This window comes from Budorcas taxicolor, chromosome 10, assembly GCF_023091745.1.
Source record: "Budorcas taxicolor isolate Tak-1 chromosome 10, Takin1.1, whole genome shotgun sequence".
In the NCBI taxonomy this organism is placed as follows: domain Eukaryota; kingdom Metazoa; phylum Chordata; class Mammalia; order Artiodactyla; family Bovidae; genus Budorcas; species Budorcas taxicolor.
In genome coordinates, this window is record NC_068919.1 from 15643297 (window position 1) to 15671011 (window position 27715).

Sequence of the window (27715 nt, forward strand, 5' to 3'; positions counted from 1 at the left end):
GCATAAGGACCAGGCCCCTCATCCTGTGGCCAGGAGTGGGGGATATGAGCTGAAAATTCAAAATCTCAGTAAACTGAAGTCACAGCCCTGGAGTGAGGTTCATCCCATTGCATCCAAGGAACCGGGCAAGTGTGCCTGCACTTGGCCCTTGCCCTCCCGCCGTACCAAGAGATTATTCGACCAGGGTCACCAGAAGACTCCTGTTAAGCAGAAGTCCAGGGCCAGGCCTGGGGTGGAGGGGCTCTGCAGGGCCCAGAAGGAGTAGGATGATCACATAACCTACAGTCTAGTACTGGGAGAGAGAAAATATTCATACCTTAAAATAAGCGACTGTGCACTGATCAGCAATGTGAGGAGGCCTAGGGGGAGATGCCAAATGGCACGAGAGCCATTGTCATTCTGTGTCACAGCAACCCAGCTGGGGAGACATTGGAATCCCTGTGTTACAGAGAAGGAAGGTCGCTGGCCAGGGTGGCCTCTGACCTGGGACTCTCTGACCCCAGCCCCCTTCTCTCGTGCAACACAAGGTCTATTTGAGAGGCTCTGGAAGGCCATCTAGTCCCATCTCCCTTCCACATTGCCCTTAACCAGAGGTCATCTACCTGAACCTTGAATCCTCCCAGAGATGGGAGGCTCATTACCTGTCATGATACCTTCTTTTTCCATTTCAGGTGCTCTCACCATTAAGAAAATCCTTCCTTTTAGGGAGCTCCAGTGTATCTCGGTCTTGTGCTGATTGCTCCTGGGAGATTCAGAGAGAGTGTGTATGCCCTGTCCTCACTGGAACTAGCTTTGGGGAATCCACCAGGATCTGGGCTGAGCTTGAGGGCTAGGGGCAAAGCGCAAAGGGCTAGATTTTCAGGGGACCTCTTGGCTGCCACGCTGATTTCCCTTTGAGGTCTGGGTGTCTCCTTCAGTGCCAGCCTCAGCATGGCCTCCTCTCTCTGCAGCGGCGGGAGGAGGCTTTGCTGTTGCCTGCCTGCACACCCCTGCATCTGACCTCAGGATGAAGTCAGCGCGGGCGGAGCGGTCAGAGCTCCGGGGCCTCCAGATGCTCCGCTTTGGCCCGCAGTGTCTGCCAGTGCCTGAGCCAGCCTCCCAGGTCCTCCAGCTGCCTGTTCCCTACCCTCCAGAGCAGCTTGGCGCTAGCCAGCCGCCCTCACTGCCACCAGCTCAGCCAGGTGCGTGCCCCCGAGTTCCCTCTGTCCCTTCCTCTATATGCTCACCCTCACCCAAGCCAGAGATTAATAACAGGGGCATCTTTAAAGTGAATTGTATCAAAGCTTTACGTTTGACTCCTCAGCTTTATAGGGAATCCAAGAATGACTTTGAAGAGACCACAAAGCAACAGGAGACAAATCACTAGGACTTTTTCTTCTTCTTCTTCTTCTGTGTTTTAAAGTCTTTACTGAATTTGTTGCAACATTGCTTCTGATTTATGGTTTGGTGTTTTAGCCCCAAGGCATCTGGGATCTTCTTGCCCAGAGATGAAACCTGCATTCCCTGTGCCAGAAGGTGAAGTCCAAACCACGGGACCACTGGGGAAGTCCCTCACGAGGACTTTTTGTAAGACAACTGACTTGGTGTGTTTAAAAAGTCAGTGTCACTTTAAATTAAAAAAAAAAGTAATGGGAGTGTTCTAGATTTAAAGGAGGCAAAAGAGAGATCGCAACCAAATGAAATATGTGGGAACAACACAGTTCCCAATCCTGGTTCAAAATATGGAATAGCTGTAAAAGGCATTTCTTTGGTTTTTAAGGCCATACAGCATGGCTTGTGGGATCTTAGTTCCCTGACCAGGGGTCAAACTCTTGCCTCCTGCAATGTAAGCATGGAGTTTTAACCCCTGTAAAAGGTATTTTGAAGAATTTTGAATATTGGCTGGGTGTTAGATGGTACTGAGGAGTTGTTAATTTTCTTAGATATGGTAATGATGATATGCTTATGCAGGAAACTGTCCTCCTTTGTAGGAAATGTAGGCTGATGTAATAAGGGGACAGGAGTCATGATGCTGGCAGCTTCGTTTCAACTAATTCCACAAAACTGAAAAAAAAAAGAAGGAAGGCAGGCACACACAGAGAAGAAGGACTGTGACAAAATGCTGATGCGCATGAACCTAGGTGGTGGGTGATTACTGTACCATGCTCTCAACTATTTTTGTTTTCTGAAGTTTTTTATGATAAGAAGTTGGAAAAAACATAATCAGGTCTGCAGAGTCAGAGCAGGTCCCAGTGAATCGTGTGCGTCCGACTTGGGCTGGGTCTGTTTCCCACTCTGTACCACAAGGACGTCGTAATTTGCACCTCTCGGGGGACTGTGGACAGTGCCTTGGGCTCTCTCAGTGTCCCATGCTGGCAGATGCCCCCACCTCCATGAAGGCTACCCCAGTGCCCTCTGCTTCCCTGGCCTCTCACCACTTTTCAAGCACTGGTTTCATCTCCTCCAAAGGCTCCTAAGATATTTGAACTCAGGGTCTGTGTCTGATGCTTTCCAGACACCTCTCAGTCGACTGGGCCCACAGGAGCAGTGGTGCGATCTTATCTTGGATGGGATCTTGTATCTACATATCTCATTTTGATTCTTAAAGTAACCACAGAAAGTCAGAAACTATGGTTCTTGTTTTAGAACATCTCCAGGAGGCAAATTGTTTTTCCGAGGCTAGTAGGAATCCAGAAATGCAGACTCCCAGTCCAGCACTCTGCCAGGCATGCTTGCTGTGGCTTCATGTCGGGTGAAGGCACAGGTCCAGTGATAAGGGCCCCCTGGCCTCCTTCCCCTAATCCTTCCCGAGGTCCTGCGGAGAGATCAGCCCCAGTCTACCAACTGATGGGGGAGAAGCAGTGCCAGGCTTGCTGCAAGATGCTCTCTGCTTTTCCCTGGATGCAGGCTGGGGCTGATCCCAACAGAGATTCTCTCTGCTGGACTTTTGGAAGGGTAGTAAGATTCAAGTCAGGCCTTGAAGGTTGGGCAGGGCAGAGAAAAGGGCAAAGGCCTTCCGGACCAGATCTGCACCTATAAGAAACAGGAGATTGGAATGAGCAGGCTCCTTTCTCTTTGGGAGGACTGTGGAATCTAGAATGTTCTACCTGAAAGAGACAGAGTGATTGCCAGTATTCAATATCAGACGAAATTTCTGCCAGGACCATGTACCACCCATACTATATTTTTCATACTGTATTTTTCTTTGAGTTCATTATTCTCAAACATAGCTTTCTTAGCACTAATATCTATGAAATCGTGGATTTAAGTTACATGTTTTTTCTAATACAAATTAAAATAAACACATGAGGGACTTCCCCGGCAGTCCAGTGGTTAAGCCTTTGCCTTCCAGTGCAGAGGGTATGGGTTCGATCCCTGGTTGGGGAGCTAAGATGCCACCTGCCTAGCAGCCAAAAAAACAAAACATAAAACAAAAGCAATATTATAACAAATTCAATAAAAAAAACTTTTTTATTTGAATCAGTTCTAATGAGGTGGATGAAACTGGAGCCGATTATACAGAGTGAAGTAAGCCAGAAAGAAAAACACCAATACAGTACACTAACACATATATATGGAATTTAGAAAGATGGTAATGATAACCCTGTATGCGAGACAGCAAAAGAGACACAGATGTATAGAATGGACTTTTCGACTGTGAGGGAGAGGGAGAGAGGGTGGGATGATTTGGCAGAATGGCACTGAAACATGTATACTATCATGTAAGAAACAAATCGCCAGTCCATGTTCGATACAGGATACAGGATGCTTGGGGCTGATGCACGGGGATGATCCAGAGAGATGATATGGGGTGGGAGGTGGGAGGGGGTTTCATGATTGGGAACTCATGTACACCCGTGGCGGATTCATGTCAATGTATGGCAAAACCAATACAGTACTGTAAAGTAAAATAAAGTAAAAAACAAATAAATAAATAAATAAATAAAGTGGCCCACATTAAAAACATCTGCAAAAAATAAATAAATAAAAATAAACACCATGCTAGTAAAATTTAAAACTTCATCTCATGTAAAGGAACATGAGTGACCACCTGGGACTGCAATCAGGGCGTCACTGATGTAATCCTGTTGAGGATCTGGTCAGAAGGGGCTTGCCTAAGATCACACAGCCAGAAGTGCTCTTGGCTCTCCCGCAGGACTTTGTCATGAACGGTCGTGGGCAGAACTTAGCAGAGAGAGGAGAAGGCAGGTGGGAAGGCTACAGTGTAGGCAGAGGCTGGGAAGTGGGGTGGAGTGGAGGGGAGGGCAGTGGCCTGAGGGAGGGGAGGACAGAGAGCTGGCAGGAAGAGGCTTTGCCTGAAGAATCCCTGGGATTCTCCTCACTGGATCTGAACTTCTTCCTTCAATAAAGAGGCCTTTGTGTCTGAGCTCCTGGTTTTATTTAAATCCAATGCAAAGTTCTGTTTTCAGGCAAATTTCCAGGGTTGGTTTCCTGATTCTGTGGCGGTTATTTCCTTCTGCCTGCCATCCCCTTGGGAATTTCATCTGAAGACATTTCTGTCCTGAGATGGATTGGGAGACTCAAGGCATATCGGGAGACGGGACAGGAAGAGCAGGGGGTGGATGATGGCAAATAAAGGCAGAGTCGGGTCAGAAGCATGTTCACATTTTTTTTTTTTGCAGTTTTAAACATTTGTTTTTGGCTGTGCTGGGTCTTCGTAGCTGTGCAGGCTTTTCTCTAGCTGCGGCGAGCAGGGCCCACTCTTCACTGCGGTGCACAGGCTTCTCTTTGCAGTGGCTTCTCCTGTTGCTGGGCACGGGCTCTAGAGTGTGCAGACTTCAGGAGCTGCAGCTCCCTGGGCTGGTTGCTCTGCAGCATGTGGGATCTTCCTGGACTAGGGATCGAACCCATGTCTCCTGCATCGGCAGGCGGATTCTTTACCACTGAGCCACCAGAGAAGCCCGCATGCTCACATTTGTAAAACACTTATTGAGCTCCTACTGAATGCCAGACCCCAGCTGGGTGCTTTGAGCTTGGATGCCTGTCTGCCAGGAGAGCACCGATTTGGGCTCCACTTGCCATGGCGCCCGTTCATAGGGTTTCCCATAGGAGGCGCCATCCTACAGCAAAGCTGAACTGCACGGTCGGGCTGCCCGTCCTGTCCTTCACCTGCGCGTCCGTCCGTGCACATCTGTGCTCTCTGCAGTGCCTAGCACGGGACATGCATGCAGTAGGGGCCAGCTGGTTGGTCAGTTGGATTCTGTCTTGTGGGTGGTGGGCAGGAAGGGTGAGGAGGGGTGCCATTCCATTCTCTAGAACAAGGGCTCTCAAACTTCAGTGCGCTTCTGTCTCACTGGGGCAGGAAAGCTGGATTAAAATACCTATGTCTGGGCCCCATTCCCAATATATTGGATTCAGTAAGTCTGGATTGGGACCCAAGAATCAGCATTTCTAACAAATGATATGGGAGGCTTAGAAACCTCCCCCATCCCAGAAGATTTTTAATACAAGTGACCTGTGGGTCACGCGTGGAGAAACCTTGCTCCAATGAGTAATCTGGCATAGCAGAGTCTCAGATTTCCAGTCAGGAGACTTGTGTCCCTGGCCCTACTCATTAGCTGTGTGGCTTTGGACAAGTCACTTAACCTCTCTGGGCCTGATGATGATGTATAGGACTGAGATTTCTGGGGTGTACTTGTGGGTTAGGAGCCCTAGAGACAATCAGAGGAGGGTCATTTGCCTTGTTGCACATAGAGGGGCCGTCTTCTTCCCCCACCCCTCATCATCGGAAGTGTTCTGTGTCTCTGTGAACACCCAGCCTCCTCTGTCTGCACGTCCCGTACTAAATTAAGCACAGTTTCTGACACGCAAGAGGCAGCCCAGACATGTTTTGGATGGATGGTCGGCTCTATCACATGGCACATGCCTTGGAAGTGAAAGGCTCCTCCATCCTTTCTGAAAGGTGGTGTGGGCGGGTGTACTGAACGAAGAAATGGGTGAGCGCCCTCGTGCCAGTCTTTGCTCTTGCGGGAATTTATTCAAAGAGTAAGTCCTCTTGCACAGTGCCAGGCATCTGATTCTTGGAGGTCCCTTCCCTTCTGCCTCCTGAGGGCAGGCACCGGGCTTTCCTCACCTCCTAAATTCTCGAGAGCCGCTTCCCTCATGCCTGTGCCCAGCTCAGCTCCTCAGGGACAGTCTGGCCTGACCCGTGTCTCTCCCGGCCTCTTACAGATGTCCTGGCGTCCGCAGTACCGCAGCTCCAAGTTCCGGAACGTCTATGGGAAGGTGGCCAACCGGGAGCACTGCTTTGACGGCATCCCCATCACCAAGAATGTGCATGATAACCATTTCTGTGCCGTCAACGCCCGCTTCCTGGCCATCGTCACCGAGAGTGCGGGGGGCGGCTCCTTCCTCGTCATCCCCCTGGAACAGGTAGGCCCCCTACACCTCCTTAGGCCTGGCTGCTGCCCCAGGGCAGAGAGAAACCCCGCTTGGTCATTCTTGGGCCTGTTGCCCTATGTCTCCCTGCCCCCCACCTTTTACTTTTTCATCATGTGTCCAGTGGCTGCACCTTCCCCAAAGTTCTCCCCAAGAATCACCGGAACAGGTGCAGCTGGGGGACCTGAGGAACATCCAGGAGAGGACACGTTTCTCTAGGCGGACTGAGATCTGTTCCCAGAACCCCCAGCCTGGACAAGTCACTTGCTTTGGGGTTCCCGGGCTTCCCACTGACCCTGAGAGATTGGATCATCTGATCTCCAGGCCAGATCCGGCTCTACGATTGTCTTTCCTGTGTGTCCTTTAGTTCTGGAGCTGGAGACACTAAAGATCCAGCATAGCCACATCGGGCAGGCGTCTGCAAAAATGACACACCCATTAAAAACAACATTTCAAGCTCTTCACTGAGGGACTAGGAAAAATTTACCTTCTCTCTCATCCCCCACCTCCTCTCTAAAAGCTTCTTCTCTTCTGTGGCTGCCTTCGTGAATCTAGCAAATTCAATCTGCAGAGCCTCAATCATGAAATTCTGAAGCTCTGCCATTCAGACGGAGTCCCCGGAGGCCCGTGGGAGGTCACATGCTTCAGGGAAAGCGCTCGCTGTCAGTCCCGCTTGTTTATGGCTGAGCTCTCCCTCCCCGGCCTGACTCATCTCCTCTCCCATCCTCCGCCAAGCCAGACACTTGGGGAATGGAGGAGGTACGTGCCCAAGAAATCCTTGGGACCAGAAAGCCTCTGTCAGCTGGTGGTGGAGGATGGGTTTTTCCAGTCTCACCTGCCCACAGTGGTGGGGGCTCAGATTTGGGAAAGCCTTAGGCCAGACCCTCCCTTCCACAGAAGAGGGAAGCCAGTGACGGTGACCCAGAGCCTGGCTCAGGGAGCCGGCTGAGGAGCTGTGTGGGCTTGCGGGCAGGACGTCTAGGTTCTGGCTGGTCTCTGTCACTTACCAGGAGTGTGACCTTGGGTGTGTCACTTAACCTCTCTGTACCTTATTTTCCTGTAGCGGTAAAGTGGACCCCTTAAATCCCCTTCCACTTCCATAGTGATGTTGGCATTGAGAGGGTGATGGGCAGAAAGCTCTTTGAGAACCAAACAACCTGGTAAAGATGTTCTGGTTCTTTCTTGGAAGTGTTGTCAGCTCTCCCTGTTGACTTTGCAGATGCTCACAGCAGCTCTATCCCATTAGGAAGAATTCTGAAATGTAGCTTGTCTCTGCTCCTGAGCCAGATGGGCTCAGATATTTGTCCCCGCAGGGACCAGCTCACCTCCAGCTGCAGTAGGCAGGCTTGCAGGTCGCTAGAAACACATGGGCTGGTTCTTACTGGGGCTCAAGTCCATTGCTGACACCCTGCTATATTCCACTACATGGTTTGCAAAGGTCAACAGTCAATGCTTCACACCATAACAAAACAAAAATTAATTCCAGGTGGATTGAAAATCTAAACATTAAAAAAGAAAGTGAAAAGCTGTAAGGGTATTAGAGGGAAATGGAGAGTATTTTTAAAATCATAAAACAGGGAAAGGCTTCCTAAGCTAGTTAAGAAGCCATAAAACCATAAAGGAAATGATTAGTAGATTAGAATACATTTATAACAATATTTTTAAAGGTAATTTTTGTAGTCTAGTGAGACATGTAAGCAAAATTAAAAGGCAGGCAACATAATTGAGTACAATATTTGCAATATATAACAGACAAAAGTTGCACATCCAGGAGATATATATATATATATATATATATATAAAGAATTAAGAAAAATCAATAAGAGGACACAATAGAAAATGGACAAAGGCTATGAATAAGCAATTTATAGAAGATAGAATATATCTTTCAGCCTACTAAGTAGAAAAAGATTTAAAAGAGTCGTAATCTTTGGTGTTGCCAAAGATGTGAGGGCAGGCACTCAAATATGCTCTGAGTATTTGATGGACTAACATATTACTCTTGGTGAGGTGTAAACAGAGGTAACTTGGCAATATCTAGTAACATTTAAAGATGTGTCCATTGGCCCAGTGATTCTACTTCTATGAATGTATTCTACAGAAATACTCTCAGGCATATATATATTTTAAAGTGTATGGCATTTTTGTACTTATTTTTTTGCAAGTATCATTTTTTAAAATTATTTTCTAGAGAAATGAAATTTCTCTCTCAAATTGCTTACAAGTTTCTAAACTCCTCTCCATTTTTGTAACGGTACCAAAGACTTTCATGTTGTCTGTAACTCTGCCCTAGAATATGGTCCGTTTCTGTAAACACTTCATGGACAACAAGGGGGAAAAGAGCTCTTTATAGAGCATAAGTTTCTGTCTTTGGAAACATATTTATCTGTACACATGCATGTATGTTCAGTGTACACATAGCCTTTCAACTTCATCTGTTCATATCCTGTGATACATTTTGCTTAATTTAATAATAGACTAACAGTGATGGCTCAGACTTCCAGCTGGTTTCTCTTGTTTTCTTTCATTTTGGAAGTTTTCACTCTATATAGGTACTCAATCTGCTTTTTGAAGGCGGGTGGTGTTGGGGTTTTTTTTGTTTGGTGGTGGTGTTTTTTGGTTCTTTAGTGGAGTGTAGCCCGCCAGGCTACATCTGTCTATGGGAGCAAGATACTTGAGTGGGTTGCCATCTGCTTTCTATTGGTGGTAGTGGGGTTTGGGGCCACACTGCATATGGCATGTAGTATGTGAGATCTTAGTTCTCCCACCAGGAATCGAACCCCTGCCCCCTACTGTAGAAGCACAGAGTCTTAACCACTGGACTGCCAGAGAAGTCCCAGGGACTCAAGGATTTCTGTGGCGCTTTTATAACAGCGAAAATTGGAAGCAACCTGCAGATCCATCAATAAAGAAATGGGTGAACGAATTCGGGGCCATCCACACAGAGGGGTGCTATACAGTCACCAAAGGTGCTGATGTAGAGTAGTTGTTCTCAAAAGTTTAGCCTCAGAATCACTTTATGCTCTTAAACATTATTGAGGACCCCAAAGAGCTTTTGCTTATATAGCTATGTACCTATTAACATTTAGCATATTCAGGGGACTTCCCTGATGAGAAAAAATCCACCTGCCAATGCAGGAGACTTGGGTTTGGTCCCTGGTCCAGGAAGATCCCACATGTCTCAGAGCAATTAAGCCCGTGTGCCACGACTATTGAGCCTGTGCCCTAGAGCCCGTCAGCTGCAGCTACTGGACCCATGGCCGCAGCGACGGAAGCCCGAATACCTAGAGCCCGTGCCCTGTCACAAGAGAAGCCGCTGCAGTGAGAAGCCTGCAGCCACAGCTAGAGAGTAGCCCCTGCTCACCGTAGCTAGAGGAAGCCCACAGCAGCGGGGACCCAGTACAGCCAAAATTAAAATTTAAAAATATATTTAGCATATTCAAAATAAAAATGTAGGAATTTCAAAAATATGCATTTGTTATTTGCCTAATAATAAACCCATTTCACATCCTTACAGAAAACTGTGTTTTATGAAAAATTATTATATTTTTTTAAAAATTGAGAATTACATTGTTCTACATTTTTGCAAATCTCTTTAAATTAATCTGGCTTAATAAAAGATGGCTGAATTTGAATATCTGCTTCTACATTCAGCCTGCTGAGATATCAAACATCATATGACTCTGGAAAACTTCACTGTATACTTAACTGAGAGAACAAGAATGAAAAGGCAAATAATGTCTCCTATTATTATGAAAATAGTTTTAACCCAACAGACTCCCTGAAAAAGTCTTGGGAATCCCCAGGGGTCCCCAGACCACACTTCAAGAACCACCAATGCAGTGGAATATTTAATAAGAAAATTTTATCACCTACTGTTAGCTGGAAAAAAAAAGGTAAAATTTAATTAATCCCATTAAATGATATCTATGTAGCTATTCACCTTTTTGGAAAAGACTGGGAAAATATATGCACTTCTCAAGAATCCGCCTGAAATGCAGAGACCTGGGTTCGCTCTCCAGGTTGGGAAGATCTCCTGGAGAAGAGAATGGCTAGCCACTCCAGTATTCTGGGCTGAAGAATTCCGTGGACAGAGGAGCCTGGCGGGCTACAGTCCATGGGGTTGCAAAGAGTTGGACACAACTGAGCTACTTTCACTTTTTTAAACTTCTCTGGTGGCTCAGACGGTAAAGAGCCTGCCTGAAATGCGGGAGATCTGGGTTCGATTCCTGGGTCGGGAAGATCCCAGGCAAGATCTTGCCCATACTCCAGGGAAGAATACTGGAGTATCCCATGGACGGAGGAGCCTGGCAGGCTACAGTCCATGAGGTTGCAAAGAGTCAGACACAACTGAGCAACTTCACTTTCTATATACACCTATGGGTTTAAAAGTGGTTATTTGTGAATATTGGCATCATGAGTGCTCTTTTCATTTTTTTTCTTTTTCCTTAACTGTATCTACTGAATTTATCTTAGATGAGCACAATGTTTCGTACTTTAGGGGGAAAAAAAGAAATAAAAACAATTGGTTGATGTAAAGAGGTTTCAGAAGACAAACAGCCCAGAGTAGGGACTCAGGTCAGCCCTCCCTTTATGTATTTTGCCCAGCGTTTTCCCCCAAAGTAACACGTGCTTCTGAGCTGGCTGTAGTGAATGCTAGCAGGAAGTACCCTGAGTGAGGGTGAGGGGCTGACGGGTGGGGGCAAGGCAGATCCTGGGGCTGAGCAGTTGGTTTAGTCCGAGGCAGGACTCTGATGTCTGAGACTATGGAACAGAGTCCTGAGCCCAGAGAGGAGCCTGCCTTTCCCCAGCTGCCTGGGTCAAAGCTGTCAGTCTCCTGCCCCTGTGGTCAGGGCGGAGCCCACCACTGTGGGCTGGCTGGTCTCGGGGGAGTGGGGAGGACAGGGCTAACAAACAGCAGTAGCAGTAATGCCCAGTTCAGAAGCCCCTCCTGATCTGCCAGTAGGAGAGATGAACTGTTCCTCATTGGGCAGTTTTCTAGGAAGAAGATTCTATTATTTTAGCTCCAGTTTTTAATTTTCTTGGTTTAGATAGAAATCTCTCTGAAAACAGTTTCCTGTATTACTCAACAGAAACACAGGCAAGGTTCCGGCCGTTTCTTGGCGAGTTTTGGTTGTTGCTTGGACGTTACTCATGCGCTGTGAACTCACAGTGGCACACTCTTGTCCCTGCCCTGCGTGGCTCCAAACTATTTTCCTGAGCACGCAGAAAGCTGCTGTCTGCTTTTATAGTTCTTTTCTGAGTTTTTGGCCATCTACTGTCACATGCCCTTCCCATTCCTTCCTTGCTTCTCTGAGAGGTTTGGGGCAGATGAGAATAACAAGATTGGCACCTGCCCTGAGGCCAAGCCTGAGGTCAACTCTTCCAGAAGCTTCTCTTCCTTCCTCAGTTTCCCCCAAGCCAGCTTGCTGAGACCTCAATATTTGTGATGACAAGCTTTCCTCCAGGGGAGGAAGTATGCCGACAACAATAACAAACAATGAAGGCTTGCCTTTGGTTACCACTCCAGTCCAACAAACTCTGTCTTAATCAGCCCTCTTGGGGGTTAGGTGGTAGTTATTGTTCAGTGGCTCAGTCGTGTCCAACTCTTTTCGACCCCATGGACTGCAGCACGCCAGGCTTCCCTATCCTTCACTATCTCCTATTGCTTAAACTCATATCAGTAGAGTCAGTGATGGCTATCTAACCATCTCACCCTCTGTCTCCCCCATCTCCTCCTACCCTCCATCTTTCCCAGCATCAAGGTCTTTTCCAATGAGTCAGCTCTTCACATCAAGTGGCCCAAGTACTGAAGGTTCAGCTTCAGCATCAGTGCTTGCAATGAATATTCAGGACTGATTTCCTTTAGGATTGACTGATTTGATCTCCTTGCAGTCCAAGGGACTCCCAAGAGTCTTCTCCAACACCACAATTCGAAAGCATCGATTCTTCGGCACTCAGCTTTCTTTATGGTCCAACTCTCACATCCATACATGATTACTGGAAAAACCGTAACTTTGACTAGACAGACCTTTGTCGGCAAAGTAATACCTCTGCTTTTTAATACACCATCTAGGTTTGTCATAGCTTTTCTTCCAAGGAGAAAGCATCTTTTAATTTCATGGCTGCAGTCACCATCTGATTTTGGAGCCCCCAAAAATAAAGTCTGTCACTGTTTCCATTTTTTCCCCATCTATTTGCCATGAAGTGATGGGACTAGATGCCCTGATCTTAGTTCTTTGAATGTTGAATTTAGGGGGTTTGGTAGAACCATCCCCATTTTACAGTTGGGGAAACTGAGGCTGCAGAACCAGACCGGAAACCAGCCCACTTATTTCTGAATCTGAAACTCTTTCCACTGCCCATGATGCTGGTGGACGGGTAAGTTCTGGCCGAGCTGGCAGATCTGAAAGGGGTGGATTTGTCTTTCCCAGGCTTGTGTTCAGGCGGCTGTTGTGAAGGCTGGATTTTCCCCTGGTTAACATTCAGCCGCCAGCTCTGTCCTCTCTGGAGTGGAATGTTAAGCTGCAGATGGGGGAGCAATCAGCACCCTGATTGCCTGGCACAGCTGGAGGGGCCTTATGAATATTCCAGAGAGCAGGCACGGTGCCCAGAGGCCTGATTAACCACTCGGGCCTCCCCAGGTACGCCACCCCTGTCCTGCCACACTCCACCAGGGCTGCCCACCTGCCGCCTCCACATCCAGGCTGAAGCTGGAAGCCGGGCCTGGCATGGCTAAGCATTAGCCAGCTACCTGCTACCCACATGGTACATGGCAGGAAGGAAGGAAACCTGGCCTGGACATCAGGGGTCTGGGTTCCCCTTACAACCAGCAGTCCTCGGCTTTGGGGAGCTTTTGGGGGTCTCACATACCAGCTCTTTTTGAATCTCATCTCCAGCCCCAGGATGAAAGTACAGTTGTTCATCCCATTTTCCAGATGACGGAACAGAGCCTTGGAGAAGTCAAGAGACTCCTTGGAGACTTGTACAGCACACGAGTGGCCGAATTTAAAACCAGGGCCCCCCTGGCCACGTGCCGGCCCACCTCTGTAAGAGGACTCGGAAGAGCCATGTGTCTAGAGGTGCCTTGTATTATTATCACCATCCTTTGAACATCTCCACACCTCCAAGTAGAGTCGGACATTAACTGAACATTATGAATTAATGAATTGTGAGTTAGTGAATGAACATTATGAATTAATTCAACATGGAACATTAATTCAGCCAGTACTTTGATATTCTGACACCTCATGTGTCCATCTTTTCTGGAAGCCATGAAAACAGGTATTTGCTAGAAGGTAGGGAAGCTTTGTCTCTGAAGGACAGAAGTAACAATCTCGGTCAGCAAGGAGAGGTGGGGGAAGGCATCCTGGAGCAGAGGACCACACAGGAGAGCACCGCTCCTTCAGTCACGGGGCGGGCACTGGGCACCCAGCCCCATGCCTGGCACTGAGACCCAAGTAGCATCAGGCCTTGTCTCTGATATGTCCAAGGGGCATCTCATTGGGGGACCAGTGGGTTGGAGGTCTCTGAGAGAGTCCTCCCCATGTCTTGCTTGAGGAACCAACTCCATGGTTCAGGGAGGGAGCTATTTTTATGTATGTATGTATTTATTTTTGACTGTGCTGAGTTTTCATTGCTCCGCCCAGGCTTTCTCTAGTTGTGGCAAGTGGGAGCGACTCTAGTTGCAGTGTGCAGACTTCTCATTGCAGTGGCTTCTCTTGTTGTGGAGCATGGGCTCCAGGGCACGTGGGCTTGAGTAGTTGCGGCACATAGGTTCAGTGCTTGCAGCTCATGGGCTCTTGAGCTTGGGCTCAGTAACTGTGGTGCACAAGCTTAGTTGCCCCATGGCATGTGGGATCTTGCTTCCCAGACCAACGATCGAACCCGGGTCTCCTGCATTGGCAGGCAGATTCTTAAACACTGGACCAGCAGGGAAGCCCCTGTTGAACAGGTTCATCCTAACTGTTCATCCTGCTGGCAGTTCAAAATGATGGACATTAATTGCATTCTCCAGAAACTGGAATCCCTGGTTCATTTATGTTCGGATTTAGCTGTGTATAATGCACATAACTGAATTCTGGGGTTGGGATGCATTTGATCTCCAGATAGGGGTCACTCCTATCTCCTGTGTAAGCCTGTGGCCTCCGCTTTCCCTCTTCATGTCTGCTCAGTCTTGGCAATCTGGTGGTGGGACATTTCCCCCTGGATCTTGGGGTGGGCTGCTGCATTGTCCTCCCCCAGCCCAGTCAATGTGGCCTCCTCTTGCTTCTTCTCCTGGCTCTGCTACTCAAGGGTGGAGGTCTAACCAAGGCTGGACAGTTGCTCCGGGTCTCCCCAGCCCTGCAGGGATGGCTGGTGGAGGTGGACTGGGGCAGAAAAAGCAGCACAAATCCACAAGGCATCTCAGTGAGAGGAGCAGAGCCCTGGATAAGAGAGCGGCATAGGACAGGGCTAAGAGATCAGACTCTAGAAGCAAACAGACCTCACTTGAGTCTCTGCCATGCCACTTAGTTGCTGAGTGACCTTAGGTGAGTCACTTTACCTTTCTGTGCCCTAGTTTTCCTTTCTGCAGAGTGATGGGGTTGGGCCACATGATCCCTAGAGTTCAATTTAGCTCTCACATTCCGTTCCCCTCTTTTATGCAAATATGTCCTGATTTGTGTGCTGATAGGCACTGTGCAGAGCATAAGAACTGTTCCTTCTCATCTCTCAAGGACCAGTTCCAATGAGGCCAGCTCCATGAAGCTTTCCCCCTCCCAGGACCCATCCGAGGCATTTTGTGTCCGTTGCTTGGAGTACTGTCTATATGCTTCCTTCTTTTCTACGTGGTTAGTCCATCCATCTGTCCATCCATGTATCCACTCATCCATCCGTCTAGCCACCTGTCTCTTCATTCATTCACCCATTCACCTATACACTCACTCACCCACCCACCCGCCAACCCGCTTACTCACCCGTCCATCTTATAAATGATTACTGAGCACCTGTTGTTTCAGTCACAGTTCTAGAACTGGGGACACCACTGTAAATAAGACCAATCTCCACCTGCATGGAGTTTGCAGTCCAGCTCCCCACCTTGATTAGGCTGAGAGCCCCTGAGGCAGGGAGGTGTCTGATGTGTATACAAGGCCTGCACACAGAAGGTGCTCAGCAAGTGGGCATGGGTGTGACCTGCGGCTCGGTCCCAGAAGCACCATGCCACATCTCCCGGCTGGGGTTTTCTCTTTGCTGGTCTGGGAGCCCCTCACCTCCAAGCGCCAAGGACCATGTGGTGCCCTGTAGGGGCTGCCTAGGCTGAAGAGGGCTGCATCCTCCCCTTCAAGCTCTTAGAGCAGTATTGCCCAACCCAACTGCTCTGGAATCAAACCTGAATGTTGGCAGACAGGTTAGCTCCATGAGTCGAAGTATGTAACATGTGTGATGCCTGATATTAAAAGAAGGAGGGGAAAGTGCCCAGCTCAGTGCTGAGGACTGTAATCAAAGCAGACTTTTTTTGCTCACCCAGAGCCTCGGCTTGCGTGATTTGTATAACACTCCCTCCCCATCACTCCCCATTGTCAGCCCTGGGCTTCTCAATCCTTCTCTCTCCCATAAAGAGGCCCCAAATCTTCATTTCCCGCTCCCCTCTGTGGAGAGGTCTCCCCTCTCCTGAGGAATTAAGAGAACCTTTTCCGAATCCATTTTTCAGATCTTTCTCCAATTGTTCTTTGTTCTTCTGCTTGGTGCAATTTGCATCTCAAAGCCTGTGACAGCCTGCGCGTACAGTAAGTGACTTGGGGGAAAGGGGAAGAAAGGGAGAGAAGCCTCAACTTCGTTGCGTTTGTCTGAGGCCTGAGATTGACAGCCTTGCTTGGTGTTTTTCCCTTTTTTGGAAGAACGACTGCTTATTTTTGAGAAAAGTGAAGGCAGGCTCTTCAGTAGAAGTGGGAATGTTGCTCCCTGATTTTATTTCTCTATAGTGGACTGGGTGCTGTCTCTGGAAGGGATATAGACTAGGGATGCAGGGGCTGGTGGGTATCCTGGAGGGGTCAAGAGTCCATCCCTCTGCTTTGGGGCCAGGGCCTCCGTTTGATTCATTCTTCTCTTTCCTAGCAGAGTCAGTGAAGCTGGAAGTAATAGGCCCTGGTCCACTAGGTTCTGTGAACTTGGGCCATGGGCCCTCCCTCTGACCACAGGCACCACCCTAGATTCCAAACTGTTGCAGGAAGGGGAACCCCTTCCAGGCCCAAGAGTGGCTCTTGTCTAACACTCAGAAGTGAATTGTCTGAGGAGATTCTTGTGCCGACAAGCAAGAGACTTTATCTGGAAGGGGCGTAGGGTAGGGGAACCCAGGAGAGCAAGAAGGTAAGGGAATCCAGGAGGATTCTCTGGCCCATGACTCCGAGTCTGGGGTTTTATGCTGATGGGATTAGTTTCCGGGCTGTCTCTGCCCAGTCATTCTGGCTCAGGGCTCTTCCTGGTGGCACATGCTTTGCTCAGCCAGGATGGATTCCAGCAAGGAGGACCCTGGGAGGTTGGTAGGACATGTGGTATCCCTTTTTGACCCTTCCCGAATTCTTCCAGTTGGTGGTGGCTTGTTAGTTCCATGTTCTTACCAGGACCTCCTGTGGTAAAATAACTCACACAAATGGTTACTGTGGGGCCCGGCCAGGGTGGGTGGTCTCAGTCAGTGTTTCCCCTAGCAAAGCCAGTTTGCCAGTCACCTTGGGCTGCTCCCCGTTTCCCTCTGATGGAGACCCGCATACGTTTAGAAATCCGTCCCTTAGCCAGGAGCCCTGGGTATGTAACCTCTTTGTGCCTCACTTTCCCTGTTTGTGAAATAATAATGGTATTTATTTCCCAGGTGCCACCATGACTAAATAAGGTTCTGTATCAGGACTTAGCACATCACCTGGCATGGAGTGTGTGCTCCAGAGCTAAAAGCTGTGGTGACGTCAGGGCTTTGCCCATCTCCTCCCTTTCCTCAGTCCACTCAGGCCCAGAAGTAGCCCGTGGGCTTCTGCATCCACAGGCAGCAAGTGGGGAGGCTTGTCTTTGGCCTCCAGACAATCCCCTGAGCATTCCACACACTGCCTAAAGGGGAGGCACCCAGAGCCCTCATAGTGGGGGAGGGGCACACTCATGTACCAGGTGAGTCCCTGGAGGAAGGGCATGAGGGCAGGGGCCTCACCTGCTTTGGGACCCAAGATCCCCTGGAGTAGGACATGGCAACCCACTCCAGTATTCTTGCCTGGAAAACCCCGTGGACAGAGGAGCCTGGCGGGCTGTGGCCCATGGGGTCACAAAGAGTTGGACATGCCTGAGCTACTAGCATGAGCATGTACTTCTTGTACCCCTAACTCAGCCTGCCTGATTGTCTGAGGTCCTCCTCTCCACCGAGTTAAATGAGATATAAGGCATGCAGAGGTTCACCGTAGCGCCCAGCATACAGCCACTGCTCAGAAAACCCGTGCTGTTCTGCTTCTATTATTGCAGCTACTAGAATACGCTTCAGGTTGGTGAGGGTGGGCAAGGGCAAGGGAATCTGGGACACAGGCTCTCTAAAATCCAGTTGGCTTGGATTCGAGGCACAGGCCCATTGGGTAGGCATGAGTGTGGGATTCTATGCCCTGAGCCACACAGTCCTCATAGCCCATGCCCACCTCCCCAGGGCCCTGATTCGTCTCCGTGGACACTGTACCCAGCACCTCATTCTACCCAGGAGAAATCTTGGCCCCAAGGAGAAGTGTCTTATCCAACTCTGCCCCGCGTGTCTGCTTGCCCTCTGTGCCCTTTCCCAGAAATCCTTGCACTTAGCGGCTCCTGAGTCCAAAGTCACACCTCCTGAGGTGCTGCGGATGATGATGACTTCCTTTACCAGGGAGTGAGTTTCAAGGAGACCAAACACTCGAGACCCAGAGGAGTGTGTTGCTAACCGTGGAATTTCACAGGCAGGGGGATCTGTCCACACAGGGCAGCCTTCCCCATGCCCTACTCTGTCAGGCCTGAGGCTGCACTTTCAGAAGCTCCCTCTTCTTGGGCCCACGGACTCCCACACTAGAGGAGCAGAAGTGGAATAGGCTCAGAGGAGAATGGGGAGTGGAACTAAGATGGACTGGCTGGGAGCAGAGCATCTCCAGGGGGGCCCTGAGGCCTTGGCCGAGACCCTTCCTAGTCTGCCATCTTTTGGCAGCTTCCAGAACCATGAGTGTTAGCCTCAGAAACCCCAGGTCTGACTTTGTCCTTAGGCATGTTTCTCTTCAGGAAGGCCTTCCTCAAGTCCCTCTCCCACCTCCATCCCCATCCCAAGACTCTCAGAGGGTCAGGTCACGTCGACTGAGGGATAGGATGGGGTGGGATAGGTCACAGCACTCAGCCTCTTAAGACAAGAGACTGCTCTGTGGCACCAGCTAGCATCATGCTAGCCTGTCCTCCCCACTCTCCATTCTATTCAGCAAAGACCTTGATTTTAGTTGCTAAGCAACCTATGCTAGGTTTCCAAGTGGGTCATCCCTCAAGTGATCCCAGGAGGGGGAAGGTAGGGGTGACAGTGCTTAGAACTCCCCATTTTATGGATGGATACACTGAGGCCCAGAGAAGTCAATGGACCTGGTCACGGTTGCACAGCCAGTTAGTGCCCCCTGTGTCAAATGATCAGCTGGGGCAGCAGACCCTCAAGATCCCATTCCCATCACCCCACCCCCACCAAGTAAAGCACCCAGTTGGCAGCAGCCACACCAAAGGGACTTTTCTTGGAGGCTCACGTCTACCCAGACAGGGATGCCGGATGCCCAGTGATGAAGCACAAAGGCTCTGGCATTGGTTGATCTGGATTCAAGTCCCAGCTCCACCATTTACTAGCCACATGCTTTGGGCAAGTGACCTAACTGTTCTGTGCCTTTGTTTCCTCATCTGCAAAATGGGAGAAATGCTAGTGGCTCAGAGGATATAAAGTGTCTGCCTGCAATGCAGAAGACCCGAGTTCGATCCCTGGGTTGGGAAGATCCCCTGGAGAAGGAAATGGCAACCCACTCCAGTATTCCTGCCTGGAGAATCCCATGGACAGAGGAGCCTGGCGGGCTACAGTCCACGGGGTCGCAGAGTCGGGGATTCTGGGGATTCAGTGATGTGTTACATAAAGACTGGGAGGGTGCTTGGCACTGAGCAAGTCTTCTCTGTGTGTGGGCTTCCCACATAGGGCACCAGCCAACCATGCCCACACCCCCAGGCATACTCCTTTATCTCAAGGGAATTCAGTCCCAATTTTATCAGTCTTACAAGGTTACAGATCTAGTACAAAAAGTTTCAAACTTTAATTTTCAACCCTGGAATATTTTGTTCAAATAAAACATTCTTAACTTCTGAGGACAGCAGGCCTAGACACTTTTGGCTCTTTGGAAAAGCCTATGGACCCCTTCAGGGGCTTAAAGAATCCACCTGCAATGCAAGAGACTCAGGTTCAATCCCTGGGTCAGGAAGGTTCCCTGAAGAAGGGAATGGCTACCCACTCCAGTATTCTTGCCTAGAGAATCTCATGGACAGAGGAGCCTGGCGGGCTACAGCCCATGGGGTTGCAAAGAGTCGGACACGACTGAGTGACTAAGTGCACACACACACACGGACCCCTCCACAGAGCAGAGTTTTTAAGTACATAAAATAAAATATACAAGATTATAAAGAAAGCCAATTAAATTGAAATGTAGTTATCAGAATATATAGCAGAATTGTGATCTAGTAGTCAATGTGCTTTTATATTAGCACATTAAATAACATGCTCAAGTGGACAGCCTAATCAGTACTATCGTTTCAGAGCAGTGATGAGCGTAAACAGTATTTGAGATAACTCTAATAGAGTAAGGTGATCTGAAAATATCTGTGAAGTCTATTGATGAGAAAGTTACAGGTTCAGCTAATGCTTTTGGGTTTATTGCTTCATTTATAAACAAACGACATACTAAATTTCAGTTAGAAGCTAGTGAAAATGTAGACATGATTTTCCTCCTAGCCAAGCTCACTGACTTCCTAAAGGGTCTGTGGACCCAGGATAAAGACCCCTGACATAAAATCGCAGGCAGATGATAATTGTATTTAACTTGAGACAAGCAGAACTGCTCTGGTGGAAGCTTGGTGGGGAGGGGGAAGTAAACCTGCCCGAGCACCCCTGTGAGGCACCCCCAAATCCTAAGCTTTGCTGGCAGTGGGGAAGCCTGACTTCTCTGCCTGTTCTTTGTGACCTTGGGCAAATCCCATTGCCTTTCTGGACCTCAGTTTCCCCATCTATAAAAAGAGTTGTCAAACCCATTGTCCTCTGAGGTCTTTCTTGTCTGGCTCTCACATCCCGGGAGTCTGTGTCTCTCCTCCCCTGGAGACAAAGGCCTCAGAAGCGTGGTTCTGCAGGAGCCTTGGACCGGGAAGAGGGAACAGCTGGGGCCAGGCTGGCCTGCTCCCAATTGTTCAGGAGAGGAGGAGGAGGAGATGCATGGTGCTCTCCAAAGTGACAGCTGGGTGAGCCTGGCTGGGGGCCTCATCCTCGCCTGCCATCTGTGCCTCCTTCCTGCAGTCGGCAGGGGGGTGGGGGGGTGGGGGGCTGCCGATGGGGCCCAAGGCCAAACTGCAACCTGGTGGGGGGGAGGGGCTGCCTGAGAAAGAGCCAGGGAAGAGCCCGGTTGCTTCCTCTTGGGTGCTTAACTCTTTCCACCCTCCCTTTCCCCATCTCCTCTTCCACAGGTCTAGAGAAGGGAGGATATATAGGCCAGGGTCCAGTTTGGCTACATCATGGCTGTGTGACCTTGGACAAGTTACTCAACCTCTCTGAGCTTCACTGTCCTCCTCTGTCCAACAAGAGACATAGTTCATAAGACTGCTCATTAGATAGGAACAAGGTTTAGATCACACAGGGTAGATCAGGTACCCCAACACAGTACTGACAGTGATAGATACTTCCCTGTGGGCTCAGTGCTACCAGCCATCCCAGAGGGCTTGTTCCTGGGGGTTTACCCCTGAGACAGTGAAAACTGCTGCTGTTTGGAAGGTAGCACCGAGGCCGTGCGGAGGCTGGGCAAAACAGTCTGTGAGTGCTCTCACCTCCCCAGGCGTGGGGGACCTGACTTTCCTCTGCACCTTTGCTGCAGCTCTTCCCCTCTCTGGGCTGCCCCTTCTCACCAATATCCACAAATACAAAACCTTAGCTACTGAGACTAACATGTGTCTGTAAGTATTTCTTTCCAGATAGGTAAAATCTTCATAAACTTCAGAAGCGAAGGACCTGCAGTGAAAAGTGTGCCTCCATGCTCATCTCCCAGTTACTCAGTTCTACCAGGAGGCAACCAGCGCTGCTTCTCGGATGTCCTTCCTAAAATGTGTATATATATTTACACACACACTTACCCCTTTTTATACAAATATAGCACAGTACTTACGTTGCTCTCTGTGTATCTTGCTTTTTTTCATGTAATTATGTATCTTGGAGATCCTTCCATGTCAAATACAGAAAGTATCCTCATTTGTGTTCGCAGCTGCACCATATTCCCTTGTTTGGACGTACCACCGTTTGCTGAGCCACATATTTCCCGCTGAGGCGTGTCTAGATTGTTTCCAAACTTCACTTTCACAAACAATGCTGCAGAGAACTATGGGCATGTCTTGTCTCACATATATGTGTAGAATAAATTTCTAGAAGTTGAATTGGTGGTTCAAGAGGTATGTGCTTTCTCCCAGGAAGGACACACACATAAGAATTTCTTCCTGACATGGTAGTAGGCATAGATTATTAAATGGGACACAAAAAATTACCCCTATAGGGGCTTCCCTGGTGGTTCAGCGGCTAGGACTCTGTACTCTCAATGCAGGGGGCTCCAGGTTTGATCCCTGGTGGGGGAACTAGATCCCACATGCTGAAACTAAAGATCCCAAGTGCTGCCACTGAGACCTGATTAAGCCAAATAAAAAATGGATATTAAAAAAATAATTATAAAACATTTGATAAATTAGACTTTATTAAAATTAAAAACTTTTGCTCATCAAAAGGTACCATGAAGAAAGTAAAAAGGCAAACCACAGGCATGGGGGCAATGTTTGTAATGCATATATCTGAGGAAAGACTGGTACCTCCAATACGTGACTGAATTTAAAAATGGTCAAAAAATGGGGTGTGTAAGACTTGAATGGGCATTGCATGAAAGTGGGATGACCAATAAACTTCTAATGACCACTAAACCTATGAAAGATGCTACTTTCTCAGAGTAGTTTTAATTAGCATTGTTTATCAAGACTGAGGCCGAAATTCTCTGTTTGTTTAACATTTATTTGCCCTTCATTTTTGTGTAGATTGTTTATCCTCATGATGTGCCCATTGTTACTCAGGAAGATGCAAATGAAAACCATAAGTTATTACTATACACCCACCAGAATGGCCAAAATTTAAAGGACTGACAATGTCAAGTGTCGGTAAGGAGCAACTAGAATTCTCCTACTTCGCTGGTGAGGCTGTAAAATGTTACAGCCACTTTGGAAAACTGTTCCGCCTTGTCTAATAAAGTTAAGCAAATCTGCATGCTATGACTAAGCAGTCCCATTCATAGGTTTATACCCAAGAAAAAAAGAATACATGTATCCAAAAAAAGACTTGTAGAAGCATGTCCATAGCACCTTTATTCATAATAGCCCTAAACTAGAAACAACCCAAATACCCTTCAGCAAGATAAACAAATTGTGATCGATTCATAAAATAGAACAGTACACAGCAGTAATGAGGAATGACTCCTGTTACCCACAGCAGCAACGATGGATCTTTAAAATATGCTGAGAAGAAGCCAGACACAAAACTATACACAGTGTATGACTTCATTTATGCACAGTTCAGAAATAGACAAAACCGGCCTGTGGTGTTGGAAGTCAGAACAGGGGCTGCATTTTGCGTTGGCATGAGGAAACTTTTTGGGTGATAGAAATCTTAATTGCAGAGCTAATTACGTGAGTGTGTACCTATGTACCAATTTAAGAAGTTATACAGCTGAGATCTCTGTTTTTTATCAGATATAAATATGCCATAGTTAAAATTTTTTAATTAAGGAGAAAAAGGTATGTGCTTTTGAAATTTTGATAGACATTTACAAAATTGTCTTTTACTGAGGTTGTAACAATTTATATTCTCACCAGCAAAGTATACATGTGTGTATTTTCCTACACCCCTTGAAAATGGAATGTTACCATACTTTAAAAATTTTTGCCAAGATGGTAAGTGGGAAGCTTTATCAGAGTAACTTCATTTAACATTTGATCAAAAATGAGGTTGAAACATCTTTATATGTTTAAAATCTATTTACATTTCCTCTTTGTGTGAATTGTCTATCCGTATCCTTTACCCTTTTTTTCAATTGATTCCTTTCTTATTGATTTTAAAAGTTATTTATGTATTAGGGAAATTAGTCTCTTTTTTAGGATATAAGTTGCAAATATACCTTCCAAGTGGTGCTTTTTGCACTGGGGATTTCCTCTTTTAAATTTCAAGAAGTCCAATTTATCAGTCTTTTGTGTCTTCTGTATCTTGGGCTATGGTTAGAGTCTTTTCCTTCTCTGAGGTTATAAAGTAGTCTTCCTACCAGGCATTCCAATACTTAGACAATTTCATTTTTATATTTAAATTTTTGCTTGATTTAAAATTTATCTTGGTGTAAAGTAGGAGATATAGATCCAGCTGAATTTTTTTCCAGGTGGTTATCTAGTTGTCTTAACACTGCTTAATGAAAAAGCCATCTTTCCTCTGCCGATTTGAAATGGAGTTTTTACTCCATTCTACATTTCTGAATATATTGGGGTTTTTCTTATGGGCTGTCCATTCTTTTCTACAGATCTGTCTCTCTGTTCATGTACCGATGTCATAATGCTGTGTTACTAAGGCTTTATAATATGTTTTAACATCAATAAAGCTAGTAATCATTCATCATGGTCTTTTCTCAAATGTTAGCTGACCCTCATTGCTTGTTTATTTTAGTTTTTTTCCCTGCTATGGTATGTAGGGCCCTGTTTCCATCATATCTGCTAACTGGTGATTGAATATTTGAAAGCCACTGGTTTCTCTATGTTAATTTTTTTATCCCCCCATGTTCCTAAATTCACTGTCAACAGTAGTTTTTCAGTGGTTCTCTTGGGTTTTCTGGGAGTACTATCGTATCGTTTGTGAGTAGTGATAATTTTACCTCTTTATAATTTTTATACCTCTAGTATCTTTTTCTTTTCTAATTTCATTGGCTAGTACCTCCAGGAAAGTGTTAAATAATGGCGGTGTCTTATCCTGAGATAGTGGTGGTGATACGTCAGATGTTTATCCAGTAAATACTTTGGGTTGGGAAAGATAGCTTTTTTCTGCCAACATTTTATTATGAAACTTTTCAAACATACGTCAGAGTTTAAATAGTTTTGCAGTGAACACCACCTAGATTCTACTATTAACAACTTACTCTACTTGCCAAAACTAGGTGCCCCAGTTTGAAGCAGAGAAGAGACTTCAGACAGAGAATCCCTTGGTGACATTCTGTGCAGCTGGCACAAGGCCTGGCATATGCTAAGCCATCAGATGATCTCAGACATTCTGAGAGTGAAGGAGGGGGAGCTGAGGTTTTAGGACGTGAACTGGGTGTGGTGATACTCATGTGAAAGCAAAAGGTGACAGCCTCCCCCACCGCTAGTGTTCGATCTTCTATAGCACCCAGGGAGAGGCTGGTAGCATTTCCAAGAGACAGTCTCTTTCCTGACAGCTGGTGGGAATTTCCTTTCTTCCTTTCTTTCTCCCTCTCCTGCTCCTGCCCAGCTGAGCCCTCCAGGCTGAGCCCCAGACAAAGAAAGGGAAATGGCCTAAGAAGGTGCTTCCCTTCTCCCTGAATGAGCTCTTCCTGGATAGCTGGAGTGGGCATCAAAGTGAGGCATGTGGGGCTGGGGGTTGGGGGTAGGGAGTGGGTAAGGAAGGGGCCAAAGGAGCTTGTGTCTCTATCAACTCCATAGTGGGCGGGAGGCTTCTGCATTGTCTTTTTAAATTTATACTATTGGGATCACCTCCTTGAGACATTATATATAAGTAATACACAGCTTTATGGTTGAAAGACTTGCGTCCAAATCTTGGTGCCAGAAACTAGCTCTGTGACTTTGGGCAAGTTACGAGTCTCAGCTCCTCCTGGGGTTCACAAGAGGATCCACGGTCACAATGGACGTGCCCGTCTGCATGACAAACAGGCACTGAGGTCCTTCTCTCCAGCCTCACCCCTTCTGAATCTCCTCTCACTCTCTTGGGGCCCTGAGTTCTCCCAAGGCTTCCCCCTCCCTTTCCGGATTAAGGCCACACCTGCCTGGCTCCACTGAATCTTCCTCCTCCTTTGAGATTCACCACATCCTCCATCCCAGCCCTGAGCCCTCCTGGCCTTTCCCACCTCCGTGCCCTTCCCCGACTCTTCACATGGCTGATGCCTGCCTGTCCTGCCCACTCAGCTCAGGGCAGCACCTTGGAGAAACCTCCCGGAGCTGTGTTGCTTCTCCCTCTGATCTACCAGCTGGTTATGCTCACACCCATCCCTGCCACTCCCAGGGCCTCCGTCTGTTTCACACCTGTTCCTGCTATTACCTGCTGGGCTCCTTGAGCCTGGGGACAGTTCCCACTCATCCTATTCCCAGCAGCCAGGGTTCCACCAGGATACTAGGCTGAGATCTTTTCGGATGAGGAAATCGTTTGAGGCTCAGGGTGGTGCCGTGTCTTGGCCAAAGTTCCAAGCCTGCCTGACTACAGATCTTTGAAATTAAACTTCTGGACCAGAGATGTAATGGGTGAGCCCCTATGGGCAAGGCAAAAGTTTCCAGCAGATCCCAGTCAGGCCCCCCACATGGAGACTCAGCCTGCTTGAGTGTCTGGGAGCAGAATTAGGTGAACCAACTTTGCACCAGGCTTCTCTGCTCACCCACATGCTCCTTCTCAGCCTCAGGTTGCCTCATCTGTGAGATGGGAGAGTGCACTGAAGCCTGGGGTAATGTGGCATTGCCTCACACTGCAAAAATGCAGAAAGAGCCTGTTCTGTTCTTGTGTGGAGGCAGTCACTGGAAAGGAAAAGAGACTTCAGACCAGTTAGGTCTGTCTCTTTAAGAAGAACATGTGCCCATGAAGTCACAGGCCTTGGGGCTTAGAATCCTGACTGAGCCACTTCCCAGCTGAGCTACAGACCCTAAAACCTTGGTTTTCTTATTTATAAACTGGAACTAACAAATCCTACCTGGTAGGGTTATTATGAGAACAGTAATCACTCACATGCCTATTGAGCACATGGAGTGGGCCAGGGACTGTTCCTTGTCTTACTGAACACTCACAGCAACCCTGTGAAACAGGGCCTGCTGCATTTTACAGATGAAGAAACTGAGGCACAAGAGAGTTATGTAACTTATTTAAAGTCCCTCAGCTGGATAATGATAGAACCAGAAGAAAGATGATGATGTAGATCAAGAGGTTAGCAGTACCTGGTACATAGCATGTCTCAGTCAGCAAGACAGCCTGGGTTGTGTCTGCCTGCCCCCTAAATGCCCAGATTTGGCAATCTGCAGGCATGGCTTGGGATGGGAGGGAGTGCAGCAAGGGAAGCTACAGAAGGTCAGAGAACCGTCTGGATCGTGAATACAACGCAGATAGAGTGTACTGACAGGGTCCCTGTTCTCAGGCGCTATGTGGGCCAGTCACAAACAATATAAGGACACACACTGGGAACAATCCAGTCTTAGGATAGTTTCAGATAGGGCTACGTGCTGTGAAAATAACAACAACATCTTAGCAATGCAATAGAGACTTGGGAGGTATGTATAGGATAAGATGGTCAAGAATGATCTCTTTGAAAACTTGGCTGGGAAGGAGCCAGTCATATAAAGACCACAGCAAAAGGGACTCCCCGTGGTTAAGACTCCACGCTTCCACTTCAGGGGTCATGGGATCCATCCCTGATCGGGGAACTAAGATCCCACGTGCTGCAGAATGCAACCGAAAAGTAAAATTAAATAAATAAATAAATTGTTTAAAGATCACAGGAAGAAGTGTCTCAGCTGAGGGAATAGTACATGCTAAGGCCCAACACAGAAAAGAAGGCTGACGCAAGGGGAGCATCATAGGTGAGCAGGAGAGCGGTGGAGAGATAGGCAGGACTATATTACCTAGAACTCTGGAGACCTCCTGACAGTTAGGATTTTCACCTAAGTGCAATGGGAAGCCACTGGAGGATTTCAAGCTCAAGGTTGCCTCTTACTCAAGCTGGCGAAGAAATTCACATAATAATAGATTCCTTAGGAAGCCTGGAAACAGGACTTGACCTTGAGAAGTGAAGCATCTTGTTTA

General features: G+C 47.7%; 1 protein-coding gene across 4 annotated transcripts in view; it reads left to right on the forward strand.

Annotated features, from left to right (window-relative positions):
* The window catches only part of CORO2B (coronin 2B), a 150337-nt gene that overhangs the window by 73746 nt on the left and 48876 nt on the right, over positions 1–27715 (forward strand). For all 4 annotated transcript variants that reach the window (XM_052646147.1, XM_052646146.1, XM_052646149.1 and 1 more), the window contains exon 2: positions 6172–6372. In XM_052646147.1, the coding sequence (XP_052502107.1) occupies positions 6172–6372 (201 nt within the window). The remainder of the gene's footprint in view (positions 1–6171; positions 6373–27715) is intronic.